The sequence below is a fragment of the Aedes albopictus genome, chromosome 2 (genome assembly GCF_035046485.1).
Source record: "Aedes albopictus strain Foshan chromosome 2, AalbF5, whole genome shotgun sequence".
NCBI classification, from domain to species: domain Eukaryota; kingdom Metazoa; phylum Arthropoda; class Insecta; order Diptera; family Culicidae; genus Aedes; species Aedes albopictus.
This window is the reverse complement of record NC_085137.1, coordinates 233,766,943-233,786,762: the sequence shown is the minus strand read 5'-3', so window position 1 is coordinate 233,786,762 and position 19,820 is coordinate 233,766,943. Positions and strand designations below refer to the sequence as shown.

The 19,820-nt window shown below is 39.2% G+C and overlaps 2 protein-coding genes across 3 annotated transcripts in view; one reads left to right on the top strand and one right to left on the bottom strand.

The window, feature by feature from the left end:
* LOC115257421 (uncharacterized) overlaps positions 1-19,820 on the top strand; it is a 143,572-nt gene that overhangs the window by 98,563 nt on the left and 25,189 nt on the right. For both annotated transcript variants that reach the window (XM_062851343.1, XM_062851344.1), the window contains exons 4-6: positions 9,286-9,559; positions 9,633-10,487; positions 10,543-10,687. In XM_062851343.1, the coding sequence (XP_062707327.1) occupies positions 9,286-9,559; positions 9,633-10,487; positions 10,543-10,687 (1,274 nt within the window). The remainder of the gene's footprint in view (positions 1-9,285; positions 9,560-9,632; positions 10,488-10,542; positions 10,688-19,820) is intronic.
* LOC134287969 (uncharacterized) lies at positions 590-3,191 on the bottom strand. Its single transcript, XM_062851345.1, has 2 exons — positions 1,340-3,191; positions 590-1,144 (listed from the first exon to the last, which is right to left on the bottom strand). Exon 1 carries the CDS (start codon positions 2,580-2,582, stop codon positions 1,407-1,409), a length of 1,176 nt encoding a protein of 391 aa, XP_062707329.1. The 5' UTR covers positions 2,583-3,191; the 3' UTR covers positions 590-1,144; positions 1,340-1,406.

The window sequence follows — 19,820 nt, the reverse complement described above, 5'->3', positions numbered from 1 at the left end:
GAAGTGATTGAAAGGTGGTAGCAGCACTCGATGGGCATCTGAATGGGGTAGAGATCATAGGCAAGGTGGACTTCTACAATGAAGGAAATGACTACTTTAGTGTAGAAGAGGACTACAACTCCCACGCTGAGGGAGCATCCATTAGCCACGTCATGTTAAAATTGGGAATTTCTAACCCCCTTATCTCTTTGGGTCCTTTTTTTTTCCTATACTTAATACTTAATGCTTTATCTCTGTGTTAGAGTGGGTGAAGGATACACAGTTCGAAAAAAAACGGTAAGTTTACATGATATATCATGCACATAATTGGAGCGTGACATATGGCGTAACATTACATTAGATTTTATTTTTACATTGAGCTCAAATTGACAGATGTAAATTTCATTTTCACAATACTAAATTTACATTTACTTGTAACTTTGGTCCTATATAGTAATATTATATATTTTTGGTTAAAATATTTCTTATTGACCGCATGGGAAGCGACATTAGCTTTCCCGAGTCGAAATATCCCAAAAAAAACGTTAAAACCCGGAAAATTTGCCGGTTTACCTTTTTTTCCTCCTTGTTTTGGGATATTTCAACTTGGCAAAACTAGTGCCACCACATCAACCATCAAAGCTATATGATAATTTCTTTCAGCAAATGCATTGAAACAAATTTTGAGTATAATAAAAACTCTTTTATTCTCTTATCTAAAACATCTAACACTTGCAGATTTCAAGCTTTTATCTCTTAACTATATTAAATGTCATAAAAACATTATGTTTCAGATGTTCGCTAGTAATTATTCATATTATTATCATAACTCAACGTACTTAGCTGAACAAACTAGCATTTCACAAATTAGAAGGGCCAGGCTGTGACGCGTCATATGATGAAAGCGTTTCAATGGCTTTCTTAACAACACGTTGAATTGGACCAACCCGGTTTGCGGTCGATTTGGAGCCCTTGCTGGGGATTATTTTGAGGAAGTATTGTTGGACTAGCTCGAGAAACTTTGATGCCTCCTTCAGGTACACAAAATTGTGGACGTAATGAACGCTCATTAGATCCTGGATTCCGCCAACGATATCTTCAGTTCCTTCCGAAAGACGTGTTTGTTCAGCGTAAACGTAATACATAGCTTTATCATTTCCCATGTCTGAAAGAAAAAAAAGAACAAAATATGATAAGTCAAATTTATTATTAGGTCTCAAGTCAAGTATTTTAATTTAGCTTATTCTATTCTGCCTATGGTCGCATACCAGTCCCATATTTGCTGGGTTTTCTATTCATATAGATTTGGCTTGCGATAATAGGCAGTATAATGTCGGGTGATTCTGTAGTCAAAACTCACCTATCGCGACCAAAACTGGTCCACCTGATGCATGATCGATGTCCTCCATCCGTGTTCCTACCTACAATCATAAGAAAACCGAATTAACATGCTGTTTTGATGTCATTAAATAAAAGTTTACCTCTTTCTTCAAAACAAGGTTGTTCAAATTTTCGCCAACCATAGAAGCCAGGAACTGGAAAATTTCAGCATCCGAGCAAGATTCAAGCAGTTTCCCTGGTTTACTTACTGCTGCCGAATACTCAATTATTTTGATTCGTTTCATGTTGAAAAACTTGCGTAGTGTGTCGATGTCAGTTCCAGTAGCTTGGTTGAAATGGTAGGACAGCAATTTCCTTCTGCGCAGAACCGGAAGTTCCAACAGTAACGTTCTCAGATCTCGATGCGAATCCAAACGATATCGAACAAATGCATGAGTTGATTGTAGACACTCATCAGATAGCAAGTTAGGCTCATCTCTTCGCAGTTTTACGAAAAGTTCTTTGGCACATTCAGGTGATGATTTGGCCCAGTATTCTTTGGAAGTACCCGCTCTAGCGTTGCTGCATTTCCGGGTCTGTGAAGTGACTCTGGTTGTCTGATGGTTCGGATCTTTGAACCGGTTAAGGTATGAATTGTGGTTGATTAACTTGTGCTTCAATACCACGTAACTCAAACCATCTCCGTATCCATCATCATCCACCATTTCCAAGCATGGGTACTTGCGCAAAATATCTTTGGCCACTGTTTCCATGATATCCGCTTGAATGCAGGTATCGATGGCCCTGAGTTGATCGACGATGCAGTTAATCAATCCACATCTTTCTTGTTTTGTAAGCCGCATTGGTTTGGGAGCTGAACTTGAATGATTTTTTAGTTTGTAGTCCTGCAGTGCATCCAGTTTCGATAGCGTATTATCGCTAACTTTGTCCCATTTTATTTCAAATGAACGAAATTTCATTCCAGTGGAAACATTTTTCTTAACGACGTGAAAACCAGGGAGTTCTTCACGACATCGTTTAACAGACACGTTTGGGGATTTGTTTTCGTCATGCAAATTGTTATCCATAGTCTCATCGTTTATTTCAGCTGGCACCTGTTCGATAGTAGGGTCTTCTGCAGTCTCGCCTACGTTTATTGCTGCTGACTGCACTTCGACGGAACCGGATGCGCATGACGATGTTTCAGAGTTGGTAACGATTGTCAATACATTTGGGGAAATCTGAAGCTGATGAAGGAAGGACTGATCGTCAACGATTGCCATTGCGCTTTGCTCAAAAACATTGGATTGGTTTGAACTGAATATACGTCCTGCGGGTGGAAGATAAAAACATGTTTAGAAACAAATAAAAGGATTATCAAATAACAGGTATCAACATGATTGATTGAGTTGATTGATTTGTCTTTATTATAGAGCTGAAATCTAATCCGTTTAATCCGTATAATATATTTGACATGTGTGACGAATGCGCATAAATTATAATTCACAAATAAAAAGAAATTAAAAAATAGTTATTTATGCAGCGAGTTTCAAAATGATAATTTTTACTACATGAGTCGTACATTCATCTAACGAGACTTGCCGAATTGGATAAATACAACGAGAGTGCTGTAAAATACTTAAATACCTAAATAAATGACCAGAATAAGTGTGAAATAACTGATTTCATATTTTTGACAAATACAAATGTATAAGAAAAAAAATGCCCTTCAAAGACATTAGTCAACCAATAAATAAATGTAATTTGCATTTCGATAAACAATTGTTTAAATGTGATCCACCTTGAACCATTTTCTTTCGGGACAAAATGGGTCGCTAACAATAAATTCGAAAGAAATTTGTTATACGATGTCTGATCTTTGTCCGTTATTCATTCAAACTTCACCTCAGGCTATCTGACCTGTCGTATATCGGTCTTGTCTCTGAAGTAGTAACAGAAAAAAATCAATGTTTATTGACGCGGCTCAAAAACTAACATTTTTGTCTAGTGAAAACATACATCAACTGATGGTGAAGGAGTCCCGGGAGGTCAGTTTTGACGAAGGATTACACCTGAACCTACGAACAAACAATATATGGCAAGGAAATGTTCAAGGTTTGCGGAATGAGAGCCAAACAAGGAAATTGACAATATTGACATGCAATAGAGTACCACATTGGTGCTACATTAAACGGGATGGATTCGACCCATTTCATAGTGCTGTTGTTTATAGTGTTGTTGATTTTATCGCTCAAAATTAGTGTATTGAAGCAAGTAGAATTATTATACATAAATTTTTCTGTTTATAATATAAACGTATCGTAGAAAACGCGGTTTATTATAAATGATACTCAGTGGGTGGGGTGGGTGGTGGTTGGTGTTGGGGGTGGTTGGTGTTAGAAAGTATAATTATAGAAGCATGATTTAAAAACTAATAACGACACCTTTATCTTTTCAAAAGAGTATGGGCCAGTGATGTTTGGCGTTTTTCAATATGAATCGAGAGTCTATAATATTTCATTTAATCTATAGTAAGCAAGCAATTCATTGTGACGTAATGAACGTGCTGCTCAAGGTGATGCTTAATAACGGATGCTATTGAAATCATAATAACATTTGTTAGAAAGTTCTTCTTAGAAAGCTTAAATGATTGAATTAATGAAAAATGTGAGCTACATAATTGTCTTTGAGTTACCGATAGTAAATTTGAGTAAATCAACACGTACCTTTCGAATCAATTTCGCGGTCGTTCTCGGGCACTACGCTCTCTCGGGACCAGACTTCATCCGGCGTAAGTAACATCAATAGGTTTCCGGTGAATAGAGTGAGGATGACATCATTCGAAATTTGACAACCATCAGTCTCCAAGACAATTGTCGAGAAGTGTCGCTGATAGATGCTTGAAGCTAGAAAATAAAATATATTGTTAAATCGCTATTAGCTCAGTGATATGAAGAGCTGTTACCTTGTTCAATCAGACTGGTTACGGTGGGTAAGGCTGGGATGATATGGCGTGATCTGCGTGATGAGTCACACACTTTGAATGCGACGATTTTGTCCATGGTCGACTTTAACGATGCCTTATTCAAAAGATGGTACTGCGTGTTTCGTGAACAGATAAACTTGACCGTTTTCTTCAAATCTAGCGATCGGTGCTCTATCGATGAAATCGTGTATTGATCGAGTTATGTATTTCTTCTCAGTACTGCTATCAATGACCACTTCTTTAAGACCACGTTCGTGAATATCTTGTACTATTCGCTGTTCACCGAATATTGTAATCGTCCCATTATTTTTGTTGAATACAAGAAGCTCGATCTCGAGCAGTAAGAACTGTTCTCCAGGTTGATCGTGTTCAAGAAATAGAAAATCTCCTCTGCAGTAGGTATATCCCAAGTAAGATCCTTTTTCAATATACACGTTCTGTTCAGCTTCGATGCCAAAACCGCCCAACAAGCTTTGTGTGTTAGACGGTAGATCGGAGAAATTTTCCACAAATTTTTCCAGGATGATGTCGTTTTTGAATCGCAAATTTTGTTGATTAAGAAGACCTTGGAAATATTGATGTTGTTCTGAGCAAAATTTCAGTACATTTTTGAAGTTAATTGTTGTTCGCAGGCATCTTTTGAAGAAGCAATGTTTTCTCTCGCAGAATAGGGTGCAGTATATCATAGGTGGACCCATCCATAGGATAAATTTTGGATAATGGAGAGTGAAATGATGCTTGGGACGGAGCGGTACATCGAAATGCTCTTCTCGCAGCTCCATGTACTCTTTCAAATCATAAGCAAGTATACGAACTTGTGTTTCTGATATGATTGGTGATGTGATAATGCTTGTTATTTTAGTAATCAAAAGGAGCATGGTGTACAGAGGATTGTTGATGTCGAGAGGCTTATCCATGAGAATGAACGGAAGGATTTGAATGAGGTGCCAGATATCACATGCTTTTCCTTTTATCGTTTTTGATTTCCGAGTGAAATTGAAGATGATTTGCGTACTGATCTTTAGGGTTTTAAAGATACTCTTAACTCTGCCTTGTAAATAGTTAAGAGAAATGACTCGACTGGATATCATCTTTTTAAAAATCAGGAATAAATCAGCATTTACCCATCCCTCAAAGAGATCGTGAGCCATGCATGGCGCTGCACCGAAATCAAAAACGTTAAAATACCTTAACTCATTGAAAATGCAGGTCGATTTCACACCACGGTAAGGAACTTTTGACGGATTGGCAGCAATAACTTCCAAGTCGGCAACGTTTTCTTCGGGTGTCCTCCGGTCCGAAATATGCAAAGGATCTTTCAAAAACGAGTCATGATCAATGTAGCATGATCGGCAAAAATAGGAACATCGTGAAAAGTTTTCAGTCATTCCGGCCAACTGGTGAGCACCCAAGTTGTCGTTGAGTGTTGTGAAAACTGATCCGTAGACTGTTTCCTCGAAACCACCCCCATGAATAACGATGCCTTCGTCTTCCAACGTTTTCAAATCTTCAATTAAACGACGGAAAATTACTCCAGGACCAAAATACGCAAAATCTTTGTTTTTGCACAACAGAATCAGATGCACGTTGTCAGTTAAAACTCGAAGATGAGGATCAAGATTACCAATTACTAAATACACACAAATCATTTTGTATTTTGATGTGGCGTTCCCTATTGGATTCAGCACAACTTCAGCTGCATCCTGGTAGATGAAAATGTTCACAGTTTTTTTGGTGAAAAATGAACTTGATTTAAACTTCAGGCCGTCAGTAAAGTCATACAAATAACCCGGAACACAGTGTTTTTCACGAAAAGCTGCCTCATAAATATGAGGATCACACAGAAGGGCTTTCAGAGTATCGAGTATTGGGACATAGTAGTAGAAGCATTCGTTATGATCGTTGTTCTTCTGAAGTGGCACTTCAACGGGACAGACATACGCAAAATTGGTACTAAAAAACTTTTTCCTCATATGAGAGGATCTGAAAATGCCATTTGTACCAAACGTGTTCTGGAATATCAAACTGTTCACGATCGGTTCTACAAAAAACAGTTTATGTTCTTCTCCAAGACCAAACTGATTAAATATATCTTCACATTGACCCCTTAACATTTTAGCCTGGTAATTTCCGATTTCACTAAGAGCCTCCACTATTTCCTGTATTGCCGTATCTGTCACATGATGTTTCGAAAACAACTTCAAGAACAGACTCCCGAGCAGTATCTCTGCAGCGATTCGGGGACTTTCACTTCTCAGGGTTTTTTCACAATCTTCCAAGCAATTCACTTCTGCAAACTCGCCCAACTCTTCACAATTCACTTCTTTGCAACTTGCATCAGCTGCACCATGCTTTTGAGTGGGCGGGGACAATTTTGGTGTTTGTTTTCTGTGCACATACATCCGGTGGATTCGCAAGCTATTTTCTGTAGCGAACGGTTTTCTTGTTGGACACCCGAAAGGACAATATACAGGTTGTCCAGCCGAAATATGGTTCATGGCATGCTTCACTGTTTTATTCACATCATTTTCCTCAAAATCACACCCAAGGACCAGACACTTCGAAAACAACGGTACTCTCCCCGCGGAATGCTGCTGCTTGAGGTGCTTGCGGAAGGCAGGAAACGAACGAAATTTGACACTGCAGGTAGTGACAGGGCACTGAAAAACTTTGAAATTCCTGTGAATTTTCACATGCTGCAGGTATGCATTTATGTCGTCGCACAGCAAATCACAAATTACACACTTTATCCCCAGTTCCATGTCGAAATCACTTACTTTTACCCGGTTTTTTCGAATAATTATCAGCGGCGCGAAGAGTTTCAACAACCGGCGGCCATGTTGAACTTTGTTTTGGTATGCTGAGCAAAAGGACTCGGATGCGCGGGTATGTTTACATGATCGTGATGTAAAGTTCAATGTTTTTAAACTGAAGTTTGCGCGTGACGTGCGAATATGCGAGAAAAAGAGATCAAACTTGATGTTTATAACCTGCTCCAAATATGTGCATGATGTTCAACGCATGTTTACATTCTAGAGCATTTACATGATCAAACTTTACATGATTTTTTCTGTTTACATCACATGTAAGGTTCATTATTTTTTGCTGTGTATTTCGGAAAATAAATGGAGTACTTTAAAATACACTTACACCTCTTTTTATACATGTTATTTTTATGCACTTTTAATTTATGCACCTTTTTTATGCCCTGCATAAAAAGAGGGAAAGCTACTCAGAACCAATATTGTGCATAAGAATATTTAATAATGACAGGAACTATTGCAACGCCGACCGGGGGGTGTTTACAGATGAGAGCAAAGGAAGGTTAGAGGTTCGTTTTTGGGTGTTTCCGAAGGTCCCATGTGCGTTACATGGGGTCCGAGTGGGTCTTAAGGGGGTTTCGGAGTCATTTCAGGAGTCTCAGAGCATTTTAGGTTGGTTTCAGAGCCGTTACGAATGCGTATTTAGGGGTTTTGGTTTAGGAGGATTTTTTTTAGATATTGAAAGATGTTTCAGATCATTTTCGGCGTGATTCAGAGGCGTTATGGAAGCGTTACGGTGGAGTTTTCGGGGTGTTCGGAGCTTCTCAGCTGCGTTACATGGGGTCCGAGGGGGTTTAAGAAGGATTTTGAAGGCATTTCAAAATGTTTCAGACCATTTTCGGCGTGATTCAGAGGCGTAACGGAAGCGTTACGGAGGAGTTGTTGGATTTTCGGAGCCTCGCAGGTGCGATACATGGGGTCCGAGGGGGTTTAAGGGGGGATTTTGGAGGCATTTCAAGACGTTCCAGAGCATTTTCTGCGGAATTAAGAGGCGTTACGAAAGCGTTATGGAGGAGTTTTCGGGGGGTTGAAGCCTCTCAGGTGCGTTACATGGGGTCCGAAGGGGTCTAAGGGGGATTTTGAAGGCATTTCAGGACCTTTCAGAGCCTCTTTGGTGGGATTCAGAGGCGTTACGTTAGCGTTACGAAGATGTTTCCGGGGGTTTGAAGCGTCTCAGGTGCGTTACATGGGGTCCGAGGGGATTTAAGAGGGATTTTGGAGGCATTTCAAGACGTTTCAAAGCATTTTCGGGGGATTCAGAGGCGTTACGGAGAAGTTCTCAGGAGATTCGAAGCCTCTCAGGTGCGTTACATGGAGTCACCGGGTGATTCAAGGGGGATTTTTGAGGCATTTCAGGAAGTTTCAGAGCAGACTCTGAAATACGAAATACTGAAATATGGGCGTCCCATACATGATGAAAAGGTTTCATAAATGTTGTTGGTCCACCAGTCAATCCTGTTATCGTATTTCATCTAGCCGGTTGTCTTTTGTTTGCTGCATGACTTGCTTTCATAGCTTGAGTTTGGCCTAGGAATTTCTAATCCTAAGGGGACATCCTGATTCAGGTATCCATACGAGACGTTAACATTTTGATGTTCCTGTTAGGGAACGATTCACTTATTTGAAAGTTGGTTTTGCCCGAAATGACCTAAATATGGGTCATCAAAAATGAGATTGCTCAGATCCCATGATTCTCTTTTACTCCAGAGCGCTATATATGTACATTAAATTTAAAACATGTTCCAAGTTAAAATATCACATTTAACACAGAAATAAAACTAATTAAGTTATTTGCCCTTGTGCAAAAAGTACACATTTGCTGAATGCCTGAAATATGGAATCCATTTCCTTTTTTGTAAAATAGTGACCAACTTTTTGACTGCGGCACGGGATACCCTCTCTCTAGCAAAAAATCTACTGTGTCAATGTTGAACCCTACAATCTAATTATGATATAAAATTTCTAGTCAAGAACCACCGTGCACCACCCATTTCCATGTTGGTTCGTCAACTCTGCTCAACAGTCGTTACCGGTGTCCGGATTCTGGACCCACACTATGACACTTGGTGGTTGAGCTTTAAATTAGAAATAAGTTAATTAAGGTCGTGGTTTAGGCTCCCGGTATGATGACCATGCTGCCCGTTCGTTGGTTGACGTGTGCTTATGCCTTCTTTCCAGGTTTGGTGGTCCCCCTGTCCGAGCCGGGAATGTCCCGAGGAGGAGGAAATCGACATCGTCGTGGACCAATGCTTGGACCACTGTCTCCTGTTGGAGCAGAATCCGAAAATTGAAGTGGTACCACCGCCTACCTTTGCGCCCATTCTTCCGCCCTCGGACGTCGGCGAACAGGACGACCTGGAGCTATTCATCAACAAAAAGATCAACAGGAAAAACAAAACATTCGACGTACTTAGTAGCGTTAGTTCGAGCACCACAGAATCGTACCTAGATAGTGAGTGGTGTTTGCACTGGGAAGTCACTGTTCCTAACTTTATTTGACCAGTCGCTTCGTTTGTTTGTTTCAGAGCATATACTTAACATGGAACCGGACTCGGAGGAAAGCGAAGAGAGCTGGGTCATCGCAGGGAGTGGGGATTCGGCATTTTTTGTTCTGGACATGCATCCGGATTTGGGTGAACCCATCGAGCAGCTTGGCATGGAAATTGAGCACGATGATAACGAGACGGTAACTGATTTCAAAACGCGATTCGGTGAAAAGCTGCTCTGGAAGCAGGGGGTAAACGTAACGGCGTTGGAGGAGGAAGATCTTCGCTGCGGAGGGCTGGTGCTCAACTCCAACATGTCTCTGAACAGCAATCAACGTCTGAGCGAACTGGCTGCCGACTGTATGGTGCAGCGGTGTAATTTCAGGAAAAATGGACCGGAAATTTGCCCTCCGGATTACAAGGAGAGCGACGATAAAGTTTTCTGGATTTATTTTGGGCTGCGATTCCTTGCGACGACCATGCTGTCGGCCGGCGTTACGATAATGGATCCAATTGCGCTCACCATGATTGAGAAATATGGCGGGGATTTCGGCCGGGAGCGGCTGTTTTCGAGCATTGGAATGGCAATTTTCTCCCCAATCACCGGCATTATGATTGATTTCTTTTCGAAGGATTTGGGCTACACGGATTACTCGGCTGCCTTCTATACGTATGACGTATTGCTGGTGATTTCATCGATTACGGTATTTCTGATGCCACTTGGAGAAAAGCTGCCGGCTGACAATGTGTTCAAGGATTTGTGGAATTTGCTCAAGCTAAAGCATGTCATCATATTTATTTGGTTCCTGTTCTTGCTGGGCAACTTCTGGGGATTCATCGAGAGTTTCCTGTTTCTGTACCTCAAGGAGCTGGGTGCACCGAACTATCTTCTAGGTATGTTGGCAATCTGCCGTCACTAGATAATTGATAAATCATTTAAATTTTGCAGGTATCACAATCACGGTGGGAACTGTCAGCAGTATCCCATTCTTGTACGGTGCTGGTAAAATCACCAAGTACGTCGGACATGTCAATTTGATTGTCATTGCTTTCATCGCTCATGCATGCCGTCTGGTTGGATATTCGTTAATCGAGTAAGTACAACAAACGAAGATTGCAATTAAGAATTAATGAAAAGGCTTGCAAATCATTAACAAAGTACAATTGTATAAAACGGTACCAGATCATTAGACCGAAGAACGTTGGGCAAGTACGTTATGCCGAATGAGTCATAAGGCCGAAGTTACTTAGGCCGCGTATGGGTCAGTAGGCCGGAATTCTAATTTCCTTCACAAATGATGGTAACATGTTTTCTGTTTTCTAATTCTCAGAAGATTTCTTGATTGATGACCTGCGATATACCTCACATATAGAGTATAGAAGTATCTCTTAAACTAGGATTTTGGGAGGATACACTACTAGCGTTCCTATAAGAGACTTTTTCTTCTTTTAAAAATAGGGTGTTCTTTCGATGAATATGCATAAAACATAACCACACTATCAGAGAAGAGAAGGGCATCTCAGAACAAACCGAACACACGAAAAGTGATAAATTTTAGGCGTGAAAAATCGACTCGATTTATTTTGTTTCTGCCCATTTCGTTTCCATCGTGTATAAACGTCAAGACAACTGCATGGCTCAAAGCGTATTGATTATTTCAGGTATAATCAAAATTAAGGAACATATGACGTCATATCGATGAATAATTATCTTATTCTTCGAAATTTTACTTCATTGAGAGCATATCAGTTGTTGTTTCGGCCACTATTGCAATAATATGGTACACGTACCAAAGATGTTTTTGCAATTGCAGGCTGTTATAAAGCATAATAATGGTGTTTTAGCAATTTTTCTTAATTACCTTAACGATTTTATACATATTCCCATCACTATTGTATCGCGTACACTATTTACGGTTTAAGAGATAAGCAACTTTGACTGTGTCTCCAAAATACATTTTAATTAAACTCATTTTTTTGCGAATCAGTTTTTGAGTTGGTGTACCTGTCTCCGAAATACTTTGCTTTTTCGTGTCAACACGGTTGAAATTTTCCGTGTAAAAAGTGTGGCTTCAACCGCTAGGTGTCGCGACCAACAGCATGAAATATTTATCAATTTCTGACTCGGGAGATGACCTTCTCTTCTCTGACATCATTCAACTAGGCTGCCAGTCCTTATGTATAGCGTCATTCGACCCTATGACTTCTTCGGCGTAATGTCACAATAATATATTTCGGCCTAATGACCCAGTACCGTGCCGTTTTGGTCAACACCTTGGTTAACACCGAAAGTTTTACCAAATATTTTCCCTCGGACACTCGATATTTGTAGCTTAACCCTCTAATACCCAACCCCGCCTTTAGACGGGGTATAGTTTGAACATTTTTGTAATATTTGTTTCGTGGAAAATCAATTTTTTTATATTTTTGGTTGACATTTAGGACTGTTCTGTATATCTCAAAATGTTTTTTGGTGTATTTAAAAACGTATCATCATTTTTTTAAATCATTGAAAAATAGATGTTTTAGTCACCTTTCAGAAGTCATTGTTTATTTTGTATTGATTTGCTGCAATTGACATACTTTAAATTTTTCTCAAATCATTCTACTCTAGTTTATTTGTTTAAGGGAGTCGAATACACTCTTACACACTTATTTTCCTTAAAATTACACAAAAAACAAAGTTTTCCATGAAAAAAAAAAATAAAATAAAAATATTTCAACAATATCCATAAAATCTCAAAATGTTTCCGTACCCCAAATGGGCTTCCAAAGTGTGGGGATGTTCAAAATTAAAAATTAGAAAAATCAAAAATCGAAATTCACGAAATCGAGAATTAAAAAAATCATCTTCCAAAACATGTTTAAATCGATTTTAGATAACGAAAAATGATATTTAGATCAAAATCAAAAATTTGGGTATTAGAGGATTACTAATAATCTTCAGATAAAAGAAGAATCGCAGACAGACGTTCTAGCTCGAACAAATTTATTCAAATTTTCTATGTAAATTTTCACTAGCGACACCTAGGCAATCGATTGCCACAGTGCAGTCGCGTGCAGTTGACAGTTTGAGAAACCACGTGCTTCCAGCCGCTTACTTACCACCCAATTCACCACCCACCGAAAAATAAAATCAAAACAAACACTGTCAAAATCATTCCTACATTTGCGTCACATTCACAAAGATTTCCCAATGCGAGTAAAGTTCATCCAGATGCAGTATTATTCAAGTAAATCTATGTAAAATAAAAGTAATAATGTGTAAAATATTTTACAAGAGTCCTGCGCTAATTTGGGCAAAAGATTTTCGACATTAAATAAAAGTCATTTACTCTGCACAAATTATGTGGAAACATTATTAGCGTGCAACACGTGCGGTCTTTTCCCGCCATCCGGCTGGAAGACGACCGTGGTGACAGTTGTTGGTCGCAACGTACATGTGAGGCAGCGATTGAATATGAACGTCGCTAACGCCATCTGTTCGCTGATTGCCACTTGGCAATTTGTGGCGGCCATGTTTTTTACACAAGCTGCTGAGTCAAACTTGAACGTCTGTCTGCGGATGAATCCTTGAATGCCTTATATGTAATAACTCATGGTGGCATAATATATATTTTTCAGCTGTTAATAATGCTTACATAATTAAAACTTCCTCTCGTGCATATTTTTACTTGATATTTCTTGTGGAAATTCATTCAGGAGTTTCTCCAGGAACTTTGCAGTAATTCCTTCTGGAGATTCCTACAGAAATTTAATCTGGGAATTTCTCCAGAAATCACATCTGTCAATTTTTAAAAATGCCATCGAGTATTGCTTCTACGTTGTTGGCGTTGGCACCAGGGCGCAATCTTCCAATTGGCAGCACGATCGGGGTGTGGTGTTCCTCTTGCGGTGGGACTAGAACAAATACTTACTGAATCCAGCAGCACTCTTGTCCACAGCTATCGCGATGATGAATCGACGATGATCAGGATGACGAAACCGACAATCGGTTTACGGTACCGTTGCGAAGGGATACGGTATTACATTCCGTGTTTGCCAACCAACAGACTAGACGGAACGCGTTACTTTCGAACACCGATACTACTCACTCAGGGTAGGAGGTTCAAGAAGGAGAATAGTTAAAAATTTTAATTTTTAATAATTTTTAATAGTTAAAAATTTTATTTAATCGAACGTCCACATCGTGTGTGATAGGATTTAGGCCTTTCTAGACTCATGCCAACGTTACTCGCATTCGGAACCTTGGCTTACCAGAGTGAGAAAAAGTTTGACCGATCCAATGATTTAGACTTCCACGATTCTAAGTATCAACACTTTTGAAGGATTGAATTATCCAATCAAGTGATCAGAATAATTTAAGCTTCGCAAGTGCAAGTTCAGGATCAAAGGAATTTGAGTAGCAAAATACTTATCCGGGAGGTATCCAGTGTAGAGTCCAAAACAAAACTGACTGTCGTCTTTATTGATCTTCCTCTTTTATAGCCGCAGGGCCTACCAAAAATTAAACATGATCTTTCCTGAAAAGATGATGAAATAGCGGCTCTCGTTACGATCTACACATTTACACTTTCAGTACGTGTTTTAACATGAATATATGAGCGGCCAGATTTCTAGAATGATCTTTCGTGGGTACATGGTTTTTCGTGTTTTCACAGGAGAAATATTTTCTTCGAAGAGAGAATTTTCCTGAATTTGAGCAATCTCTCTAGCTACATGTTTGATTGTATTTGTACAGAATTAGATCTACCATTCATATTTTGCACGGTCCCGATGCTCAGCTGGCCTAATTTTCAAGATCAAGTTCAATGATGAATTTTGATTACATTTAGAATGCTACCGATCTGCTAGGCTACTGGTATGATTTCCATCGGGTGTCGCTTCAGATTGTTTATTTTATCATGCTGCTCAAAGACAGTCGAGTCCCTCAGCCGCATAGCTTTTGCTTCGTTATGCTGATAAACATTGCCGCTCTGCTCTACGTTTATAATCGCGGGCCCTATTATATTGTGGTAGGTCATGATTGTTCGAATTTGATTGGGGTTTTATGATGCGGCTCGCTTGGTTAGTTGTAGGAAATGGTTGGAAAGGAATTCGTTTCGAATTGTGTGGATTCAAATGTACTTCACGCTTCGCGTTCGTAACATACGTACTAGTATTTCCTCTTGGATTTTTTTCTCGGGATAATAACAAAATCTTTCTAGCTATTTCGGAATGCTGGCTTTCTCAGTCTTGGGTAAATCAAAACGGCAAAACTATGCCACAAAAGTTCAGCTTATTGGACGCAGTGGCTTAAATTCCCCAACAGGGGAGAAAAAAAAATCAAAACGGCAAGTTTTGCTTTTCCCGACGTTTCGGCTTTACCCCTTGAAAAAGTCTTAATAAAAAGCCGAAAACCTCGGGGAAAGCAAAACTTGCCGTTTTGATTTACTCAAGACTGAGAAAGCCAGCAGCCCGGAATTAATATATTCCAGTCGTACTCATCCAGCACATTTCTAGCTATTCTTGCAGCAACTCCGTCTATGCATTCCTCCAGGAATTCCATCTGTTAGTTTTTCCACAAATACCAGCTTGGGCTCCTTCAGGAACTCCTGGTGAAAATTTCTCCAGCAATGCCTACCGGGGATTCTTGCATGAAATACCTTCTGAAGATTCCACCGCGGATGCCTTCTGTGTATTTCTTAAAATTCCAGAAGCTCATTTAGAGAGAACCACCGGAGTTTACTTTGGATCCCTTTATTCGATCCAGGGATTTCTCCAAGAATTCTTGAACAAATTCCAGAAGGAACTCCTGGAGCATTACAAAAGAAGACAAAAAAAAACTCCTCGAGGGAACATAAGGAACTTCAAGAAAACTTCTAGATATAACTCATGAAACATCTTCAGAAGGAACGGCAGCAGGGCTCCCAAAAGGAACTTTTGGAGGTTTTTCAGAAGAAAAAAAAACTTTGGTAGAATTTCCAAAATGAGGATTCCAGAAGAGACTCGTGGAGATTTCAAGAGGAAACTTCTGCAGGATTCCGAGAAGGAGCTCTCGAAAGACTCCTAGAATAAACTTTTACATAATTTATGGAGGAAACACTATAAAAAATCCTAAATAAAAGAGGAAAATAAACAAAAGCACTTGGAAGAATCCTAGATCGAAGTTTCAAAAGAAATTCTTGTAGAAATGCCAAAAAGAATTTTTTGAGCAATTATTGGACGAATTCTAGGATTTTCGAGATAAAGTACCTTTAGGTCCCAGAAGGAACTCCTCATGAAAACCTAGAAGGAACTCTAGATGGAATCCCACAAAAACATAAAGTTATTTCAGGAAAAAAAATCTGAAGGAACCCCAAAAGGAGCTTTTGGAGGAATATCAAAAGAAAAATTTAATTGGTTTCAGAAAATAGTTATGAAAAAATCTCCTAAGGATCTCTGAAAAAAAGGCCCAAGGATCTCCAGAAGTTTTGGAAGAAACATCTGGGTGGATCTTGGAAGGAATTTGCGAGGAATTTCTAGAGGCCTCCTTGTTTAACCCTAGAATATGTTTCTTAATTAATTCCAATTCCTGGTGGAACCCTTGCAGGGATTACACATGTGATATTAAATATTTATCAGTAGGCCAAGAAATAATTAGGCGGAATGCCTCGAGATAACCTGGAGGGATTCCAATAACATTTTTGAAGGAATCCCAGAAGTTGTCCCTAGGAAAAACCTAACTGTAGTTTTGGAGAAATTCCAAAAAAATGAAAAGATTCCACGTTAAGGTGAAACGGGACGCCGTGTTATTTTTCCTACCTTGCCTCTCTTTCTAACAATTTGCCTCGCGATTTTGAAGATGGTAATCTCGAGTTCTATCGCACTGAAGATGCTGAAAAACAATCAGCATATGCACTGCAAGTGAGCATACACAGTGATAGGTTTTTGTTGCAAAATATGAAGTAGAATCTGAGATTACCATCTTAGTAGCAACAGAGCAATGGCGGATATTTCCCCGACCGTCCCGTCCGCCCTTAAGTCCATGCTTGTTCACACCCTGAAGCAACCAAAAGGGGTACGTTCATGGTAGGGGTTCGGAGTGACTTCGGCTTTCTATTCCGCAGAATCGTTACATGTTCTGTGGCTTAGTTGATTAAAGCGCCGGTCTAGCGAGTACGGAGTCGTAGGTTGAAGTCCCACCTGAATACGATTTTTTTCACAAATTCATCTCTCAATTTGTCAATTAGCAACATTCTGAGCCTTGTAATCAATTACAAGTTTTTCCAGTATCGAATCCGTGTAGTTTAAAATTTCTCATAGTTTTTTTTTTACGCTCTCACTCTTGATTAAAAAAAACAATCAAACTATTTTATTGAAAACTAGCTGTCCCGGCAAACTTTGTCTTGCCAGGTTGAAGTGGTTTGACAACTGTGGAGGCCATTTTAGCACAGCACTCTAGATCGTTTTTTTTCCGATCGTGTTGATTTTCTTCCAGGTCATGAAAAATCAGTACTTTATCAATTTTTCTACTTTTTCAGTTCATTTTCGTAACTTTTTGTACATATAAACACAGCCACTACGAATACGAACCGAACCGTGCAAGAGTCATCGGGATCGGTTCAGCCGTTCATGAGTTTTGTTGCCTCAAAGGGACTTCAAACTCATTTTTATATATATAGATAGATTACCATATAGAAAATGTGGGTTTAGTTTCCGGTCCGTCCTGTTATTTTTTAATTAAATTTTCGCTGCAAGGGGCAGTTGCAGCATAGTTTAATACATGAATCGTTATACTATCGAAGAATCCTCAAGCGTCCACAAGCCCTCACCCTCCCACATATGAAGTAATCCACGTAAGAATCCTGGGATAATTATCTAGAGCAATCTGGTCTCACGAAAAATCTCGGAAGGCATCTTAGGAGGAATATTGAATAACTGATCGGAATTGATCACCGTGGAATTTTACTAATTTATGTGGGTTGGCTCTTTTCGGTGACATAAGAAAAAAGCAGCATAATTCGCGTTACGCGTTTCGGCTTACTACTCTTCAGCCCTCTTCAGACGCAACATGCTGAATGTGACCATCAGCTCGGTCTGTCACAGACAGACCGAGCTGATGGTCACATTCAGCATGTTGCGTCTGAAGAGGGCTGAAGAGTAGTAAGCCGAAACGCGTAACGCGAATTATGCTGCTTTTTTCTTATGTCACCGAAAAGAGCCAACCCACATAAATTAGTAATATTGAATAAAATCACAGGAAGAATCGTTCAAAGAGGAAATTTTTTGGCAATCACCAGAGTGAATCCCGGGAAGATTTTCTGAAAGAATCCAGAAAGAATCTCGGCATAATTTCCTAATTAAATCCCAAGAGCAGTCAATGAAAAAAAAAAAAAATGGAGAAGCACTAAAAGAAACTCAAGAGGAGTCCTTGATAGAATCATGAGGAATCCCTGGAAGAATGTAGAAAAAAAATCTTAGGAATAATCCCAGGAAAATTCTAAGAATCCATAGGAAAATTCCTGAAGGAATCCCAAAAGGATTTTTGAATGAAACATTTGAGGAATCTCAGAGGGATGTTCTGAAAAAATCTCGGCAAATTCCTCAAAGGATTTTCTTAAAAATTTCTGAAGACATTTCAGAAGAAATGTGTAAAGTAATGAGAGGAATACCGAAACTAGTACCGGAAGGAATAAATCCCTGAAGGAATTTCGGGAGGAGTTTTTTAAAAAATAACTGAAAGAATCTCGAGAGGAATCCTCTAAAGGAATCCAAAGAAGAATCAATGGAAACATCCCGAGAAGATACAATGAAGGAATCCAAGGAGACATTTCTGAAGAAATCACTACTGAAGAAATCCTCGAGTTGTCCTCTAGAGAATCTCAAGAAATATCCTGGAGGTTTCCCAAAGAATCTCTGAAAATATTTTCGGGATATCTCTCATGGAATCCCAGGAGAAATCAATAAAAAAAAAATCACGCTAGGTATACCTGATGGAATGCTGGATCGTATCAATGAAGGAATGACGAGATTATTCCTGAAGCCCAGTAGTAATATCCAAAGGAAACTCGAGAAGCATCAAAGAAGGAATCTTGATTAATGCCAAGACTAATATCTGGAAAATCGCTGTAGAAATCCCGGGAAAATTAAGGTAGGGATCTAAAAAAATAATATTGGGAAAACTAAAAGAAGAAATCCCGTGAGGAATCTCTGAAAAAATCATTGAGGAATAAGTAAAAAGAAAATCGTGCTAAGTACTGTTCCTTTGAATTCCACTAAGAATTTGCATTATTTGACAGATAAGTATTTCGACCTCAACTGTAAGGTTATCTTCAGTGTCTTGTACATGACTCGACTCAGTCGAGGTCGGAATACGTATATGTCAAAGGATGCAAATTCTTAGTGGAATTGAAAGGAACAGTACTTAACACGATTTTCTTTTTTACTTACAGATATTCCCCTAACAAACCCAGGTTAATCATCATCATTGAGGAATTCCCAAAGGAATCCTTTCATATAAACCGGGAGGAATTCATGAAATAATGTCAGAAGAAATTCCAGAAGAAACCAATGAAGGAATGTCGAAACCATTTCAGGAAGAAATCTCAAAATAAATCGTTGAAATAATCCTTGAAAGATTCTTAGGATTATTCTTGTTAGAAACTCTTAAGGGAAAGCCGAAAAAAAAATAAAGGAATCACGGGAAAACCCCAAAAGCGATTTCTGGGAGAGCTCTCATAGAGTTCTTGAGGAATCCCATTAGGAATCAATGAAGGAACCCTGAGAGATTCCTAATGGTGTTCCAGAATACCTGGAGCGATTTTTGAAAAAAGCTCTGAAGGAATCCCTGGAGAAATATCTAAAGGAAACTCGGGAAGCATTAATAATAAAAATCTAAGAGTAATCCCTGGGGAAATCGCTGTAGGAATACCCGGAAAAATGCCAGAGAAAATCTAAAAAATCTTGGGGAGAATCTCTGAAAAAATCCTGTAGAAATTCATTTTAATCCCTTACTGAAACCTGGGAAGAAATCCTCAAAGAAATCCCGGGGGAAATCACTGAAGGAATGTTGAAAGTAAATCAAAGCCCGGAAAGAATCCTTGACAGATGCCAATGGCTGAAAGTCTCTATAATAAAGACAAATTGATCAACTTTGACAGATTCACAAAATTAATCTTGTAAGGTATCTCTGAAGGAAGCCCGGGAAAAGTTAATTGTGAAATACCGAGAGAAATCCCTAACGGAATTCTAAACAAATCTTTGAGT